Source organism: Odontesthes bonariensis, chromosome 3 (genome assembly GCF_027942865.1).
Source record: "Odontesthes bonariensis isolate fOdoBon6 chromosome 3, fOdoBon6.hap1, whole genome shotgun sequence".
NCBI classification, from domain to species: Eukaryota; Metazoa; Chordata; class Actinopteri; order Atheriniformes; family Atherinopsidae; genus Odontesthes; species Odontesthes bonariensis.
In genome coordinates, this window is record NC_134508.1 from 2,684,361 (window position 1) to 2,691,140 (window position 6,780).

General features: G+C 50.2%; 1 protein-coding gene across 1 annotated transcript; it reads left to right on the forward strand.

Moving 5' to 3' along the window:
• Nucleotides 1–278: 278 nt before the first annotated feature.
• LOC142377643 (E3 ubiquitin-protein ligase TRIM35-like) lies at nt 279–2,731 on the forward strand. The gene has a single exon (XM_075461952.1). The coding sequence runs from the start codon at nt 279–281 to the stop codon at nt 1,662–1,664; it is 1,386 nt and encodes a 461-aa protein (XP_075318067.1). The 3' UTR covers nt 1,665–2,731.
• Nucleotides 2,732–6,780: the final 4,049 nt, after the last annotated feature.

Here is a 6,780-nt window from a genome sequence, read left to right on the forward strand (position 1 = left end):
CCTGAGACGGAGCAGGAAACAGTCAGAGATTCTTCTTCACTACAGAGAGACACACAGACGATCAGATTCACCTTCAGACCAAACTCACAGCTTCCTCTGAGCGAGTCCAGCTGCAGGAGAGAGAAGTGGAAACTTCAAGCTGCTCACACTCCACACACTGAAGGTGAGTTTGACCAAAAACACCACAAACAGTCAGTTTGATGAAGTCAGTAGAGCTGGGAGGGGAGCCATGGCTGACTGTATTCTGTCTGCTGTTTTCAGCTTCACTCACAGACTAAATGGCTTCCAGATCAGAGGAAGATTTCTGCTGTTCGGTCTGTCATGACATCTACAGAGATCCTGTTGTTCTGTCATGTAGCCACAGCTTCTGTAGAGACTGTCTGAGGAGCTGGTGGAAGGACAAACCAGCACAACAGTGTCCAGTTTGTAAGAGAAGATCTTCAAAGGGAAACCCACCCTGTAACCTGGCGTTGAAGAATCTGTGTGAGTCCTTCGTACAGGACAGAGATCACAGAGCTTCAGAGGCTCTCTGCAGTCTGCACTCTGAGAAACTCAAACTCTTCTGTCTGGACCATCAGCAGCCGGTTTGTATCATCTGCAGAGATTCAGAAAAACACTCCAACCACAGATTCAGACCCATCGATGAAGCTGCACAGCAACACAAGAAGGAACTTCAGAAATCTCTGGAACCCTTAAAGGAGAAACTGGAGCTCCAGAAGGAAGTTACAGAGAAGTTTGATCAAACAGCAGAACACATTAAGGTCCAGGCCCGACACACAGAGAGGCAGATTAAGGAGCAGTTTAAGAAGCTTCGGCAGTTTTTAGCAGAGGAAGAGGAGGCCAGGCTGGCTGCACTGAGGGAGGAAGAGCAGCAGAAGAGTGGGATGATGAAGGAGAAGATGGAGGCTCTGAGCAGAGAGATGGCAGCTCTTTCAGACACAGTCAGAGCCACAGAGGAGGAGCTGAGAGCTGAAGGCGTCTCATTCCTGAACCACTACAAGGCTGCAGTGGAAAGAGTCCAGCGCTGCCCCCTGCTGGATGATCCACAGCTGCCTGCAGGAGCTCTGATAGACCAGGCCAAACACCTGGGCAACCTGGCCTTCAACATCTGGAACAAGATGAAGGACACGGTCTGCTACACTCCTCTCATTATGGACCCAAACACTGCTGGTCCACTGCTCATCCTGTCTGAGGATCTGACCGCTGTGAGTGTAGGAGAGGAACAGAACCTTCCTGATAATCCAGAGAGGCTTGATTATTCCAGGTCTGTTCTGAGTTCTGAGGGCTTTAACTCAGGGACTCACAGCTGGGATGTCGAGGTTGGAGACAGTACTTTCTGGGGACTTGGTGTGAAAGCAGAGTCTGCTGAGAGGAAGGGAGACATATCGACTGGATTGTGTGCGATTTGGCTCCATAAAGGTAAATACTCAGCATGGTCACCAGCAGCTGAACCCACTTTTCTGTCAGTACCAAAGAAGCTCCGGAGGATCAGAGTGAATCTGGACTGGAACAAAGGAAAGCTGACGTTCTCTGATCTGGATACAAACACACACATACACACCATCACACACACTTTCACTGAGAAGATGTTTCCATATATTTCCACTGATGATAAAGCTAAGATGTTACCTCTGAAGGTCTCAGTGACGGTGGAACAGATCTGATGTGTTCAGGATGAAGAACACAGTTCACATGAGACTTTATTGATCTGTGTGAAACTCAGTGTTTTCATCTGCAAACAGGAACATTTTAGATGTATTGATCTGATCTGTCAGCAGAGCTGCTGTTTGGCTTTAAACTCTGATCAGTTCAGTTTGATCAGCTTCATATCTGCTTAATAATCTGTACTGATGAAACGTCACATGAAGTCGATGACCTGAAGTTTAGTTTTGCTGTGGCAGCGGCTTCACCTTTAATTTCAGTTGCTGACATTTTCGAACGTGTTCGTTAATATGTTTAACATCCATGTTCTCAGCAGCGATCAATAATCTGTATTTTCACTGTGTTCCAGGTACATTTACATGTTTTTCTGCCTTTATAATGAGGGATGCTCTGATCGCTCAGCTGCTCATCATCAGATCAGACTGATCAGAGAAATATGATCATTTTAAATCAGTTAAACTCTGATCACAGACATCTGAATATAAAATGTATCTATAGATATAATATGGATCATATATGTGGAACAAACTCCCAGATAACTGCAGCTCTGCATCAACTCTTCTTCTTTTAAATCAAACCTGAAGACTTTCCTGTTCGCTGCATTTAATGAGCAGGAATCATTTGGCCTGGAGGACTCTGATTGATAACTCGTAACCAAAGAACCTTTTTGTGATTTGTAATGGAAAATGAATTCTTCTATGCATTGTATTGAGTGTTACTGTGTATAACCTGCAGATGACCTTGTTGCCAGATCCCAACACATCCCGTTTTTCTCTTTCCTCCCGAGAACACGGTGTGCTGGTTGTATGATAAAGCTGCACTTTAAGCAGGATAGAAGGGAAGCTGGGACTTGCAGCTGTGTCTGTGTAACCTCGACTGTAGCCGGGGAGGAAAGGTAGATAAGAACGCTCAACTACACCCGAGGAGCGATGACGCAGCAATGTGCATTATAACCGACTTGTTTTTGTCTCGGTGGTCAGAGCAGCTCTGTACTTCGTGCTGTGTTGTTCTCTCTTGTAAGATATCATTAAAAGCCTCTTATCTCCTCAGAAAATAACCGACTCTGAGCCTTACTAACATTTCCACCACAGACTCTCAACCGCTTTTGTCTGAGTTCAGCCTCCACATTCATTTCTTTGCACATCTCCTTTGCAGTTGTCTGTGCATCAGAAAATCCAGTGGTTCTGCAGCAGGTGAGGGAATGGCTGGTTTTCTTTAGCAGGTTGGCAGCGACCTCTAGCTGCACGGAGGGTGATTGCATCAGTTTACTCACACGCTGGATCTAGCTCAGAATGTCATTCATGGCTGTACAAATGCGAATGGATCCAATCTCCTCAGCCAAAGACTGAGCTGCAACTCTCACCAAAGGGTCTACAGTTGACTCCCTCACCTCCAGGAGAGCCTCTCTGATTTGCCTCACTGCCTCAATGCTTTTTATGTCAGTGTCGAGGGTCCAATTCAGGTCATTTCAGACTTTAGATCCCAGAAACTTGAATTTCCAGCAATTATTTATCGAATATTTTTATCATCTAGTCGTACTAACAGTGATCCATAAAAATGAGGAAGAGTGTGAGCAGCCTGTGACAGCACAGTCCCTCCAAAAGTTAAAACATACACTGAGCTAACGCACTACCTGGGCTGACTAAAAACAACTTGGGTCATGCAGACCCCTCCCACAGATTAACATTCAAACTGGCCAGTCTTGGCTGAAACTAGTTTCAATGGGGGCTGTTATCACACAGTGAACCTAAACCAGCAGCAAGCCTACTTAGCAGTCAAAGTAGAGCAAAAAGCAGCCTGGTACACAAGAAAAATGTTACTTACTTATTATGGATGAATCAAGGAGTTCACAGTCCCTCTGGCGAACGCCCAGACCGCAGACGGTGTGGCAGGAACAGGTGGAGATCTGGCGGACGCCCAGACCGCAGACGGCGTGGCAGGAACAGGCGGTGGTCTGGCGGACGCCCAGACCGCAGACGGCGAGGCAGGAACAGGCGGTGGTCTGGTCGATGCCCAGACCCCCGATGACGTGGCAGCAGGCGGTGGTCTGGTTGGCACCCAGACTTCCGTTGTGAATGAACCAATGACCAGAGTGAGGGGGAAAAACAAATGACAAGACTGAAACTCAAAATCTGGACATGAACTGAACACCTAAAACTTAACACATGAGTCCCTGGGCGTGACAGAACCCCCCCCCCCCCCCCCCCCCTCTCAAGGGGTGGATCCCAGACAACCCTTAACAGTCCGAGGGTGGGAGGGAGGGGCTCGAAGCCGGTCAGGCGGGGGACCAGAAACGGGCATGTGGTACCGGCTTCGGGCAGCGGGAGGCAGTGGTCTGGCGTACGCCCAGACCTCTGACGCCGTGGCTGGAACAGGCAGTGGTCTGGCGGACGCCCAGACCGCAGACGGCGTGGCAGGAACAGGCGGTGGTCTGGCGGACGCCCAGACCGCAGACGGCGTGGCAGGAACAGGCAGTGGTCTGGCCGGGGCCCCATGGGCTCTGAGGTCTTGTCAGGCCCTGTGGCCTCTGGGTCAGGCGCTGGGTCAGGCGCTGGGTCAGGTGCGTGGTCAGGTTCGTGGTCGGATTCTGGGACGGGTACATGGTAGTGCTTGTGGTCGGGTTCTGGGACAGGTTCGATGTCAGGTTCGATGTCAGGTTCGATGTCAGGCTCTTGGTCAGGCTCGTGTTCAGGCCCTGTGGCCTCTGGGTCAGGCTCGTGGTCAGGCTCTGGGGCCTCGTGGTCAGGCTCGTGGTCAGGCTCGTGGTCAGGCTCTTGGTCAGGTTCGAGGTCAGGCTCTTGGTCAGGCTCGTGGTCAGGCTCATGGTCAGGCCCTGTGGCCTCTTGGTCAGGCTCGTGGTCAGGATCTGGGGCCTCGTGGTCAGGCTCGTGGTCAGGCTCGTGGTCAGGCTCGTGGTCAGGCTCGTGGTCAGGCTCGTGGTCAGGCTCGTGGTCAGGCTCTGGGGCCTCGTGGTCAGGCTCGTGGTCAGGCTCGTGGTCAGGCTCGTGGTCAGGCTCTGGGGCCTCGTGGTCAGGCTCGTGGTCAGGCTCGTGGTCAGGCTCTTGGTCAGGTTCGAGGTCAGGCTCTTGGTCAGGCTCGTGGTCAGGCTCATGGTCAGGCCCTGTGGCCTCTTGGTCAGGCTCGTGGTCAGGATCTGGGGCCTCGTGGTCAGGCTCGTGGTCAGGCTCGTGGTCAGGCTCGTGGTCAGGCTCGTGGTCAGGCTCGTGGTCAGGCTCATGGTCAGGCCCTGTGGCCTCTTGGTCAGGCTCGTGGTCAGGCTCTGGGGCCTCGTGGTCAGGCTCGTGGTCAGGCTCGTGGTCGGGCTCTTGGTCAGGCTCGTGGTCAGGCTCATGGTCAGGCCCTGTGGCCTCTTGGTCAGGCTCGTGGTCAGGATCTGGGGCCTCGTGGTCAGGCTCGTGGTCAGGCTCGTGGTCAGGCTCGTGGTCAGGCTCATGGTCAGGCCCTGTGGCCTCTTGGTCAGGCTCGTGGTCAGGCTCTGGGGCCAGCTCGGACAATGCTGGGGCCAGCTCGGACACTGCTGGGGCCAGCTCGGACACTGCTGGGGCCAGCTCGGACACTGCTGGGGCCTGGGGCTGCGGGTCCTGGGAGCCTGAGGAAGCGGAGGGAGAGGAGCTGTACAGCTCAATTACCTCATGTGGCTCCAAGCCAAAAACGTCCTGCGAGGCATCGCGCGGCACAGTTCCGGCTTGGCTCCACGCGGACTCCAGAACAGGGTGCCACCCCCGGAGCCCCCGCCTCGCCGACAGGAACAGCAGGAGCTCACCAGCCACCCGCAGTCTCTGGAACGGAGAGTCCCGCTCCAAACAGAGCCAAAACTCAATGTAGAGATCCCAAAAACGGTCTGAGTCCGCCGCGTCCATTGCTGGTCGGATCTTTCTCTCACGGTGGGGTTTAGGGAAGGACACGGATGAGGACTTAAGAAGAAAGGTAGGTTTATTAAGGCAAAAATAACAATAACAAAGTTCAAACTAAAAGCGCGGCTGAGCCGGATTCAGAAAACATAACTGGGGAAAAACAAACAAGGCTTTCATGGCATGGAATAAGTAAATACTTGCTTTGGTCAGAACAGGTTGTGGCATGGCATGAAGGGCAGGTGACAAACACAAAGATCCGACGACAAAACAGGGGAGACTGGAAACTAAATAGAGGGCTGGGAGTGATTGGAGAGTTAGTGACAATGACTAACGGGTGCAGTGAATGAACTAATGATGTGAATGAACCAATGACCAGAGTGAGGGGGAAAAACAAATGACAAGACTGAAACTCAAAACCTGGACATGAACTGAACACCTAAAACATAAAACTTAACACATGAGTCCCATGGCGTGACACAAAGTACAGTAAAAAGCAGCCTGGTACACAAGAAAAATGTTACTTACTTATTCTGGATGAATCAAGGAGTTCATAGTCCCTCCAAAAGTTAAAACACACACTGAGCTAACGCACTACCTGGGCTGACTAAAAAGAACTTGGGTCATGCTGACCCCTCCCACAGATTAACAGGCAAATTGGCGAGTCTTGGCTGAAACTAGTTTTAATGTCGGCTGGCAATGTTGGCTGAAAGCCAACTTTTCGTGTAAAATTAGTTGAAGGGGGCTAAAATAAAGCTAGATATGATTAGCCACAAACACCTATAGCCAGCTTCAGTCAAGTACAATTATCTCCATTTTGTGCCACAACATTCACATTGTTTCAGCTGCATCTTGTGATCCCATCACATTGTCATGGCCACACACACATGCTCACAGACACTGATGTTGTATGTGGTCATTGGGTATGTTTACTGTGATTAAAAACAGCTGGTTGCAGAAGTCATAACCTCCATATCTGCTGTTGCTGAGTTTAGCTGCTTAATCTTCTTTTTCACAGAGCTTTATCACAACTGAATGTTTTAAATCAAATCAAATCAAATTTATTGGTATGGCAAATTTCATGTACAAACAATTAAAAGTGCTTTACATAAAATAAAAGCATTGCAGCAGGGAATCATCAAAAATACATAAAATAATATAAAGAGAAATAATTAAAACCATTTATATTAATTTAAAAACCAGCAACAGTCCAGATAAGTTCAAAGATAGCGTGCAGATTTCATGC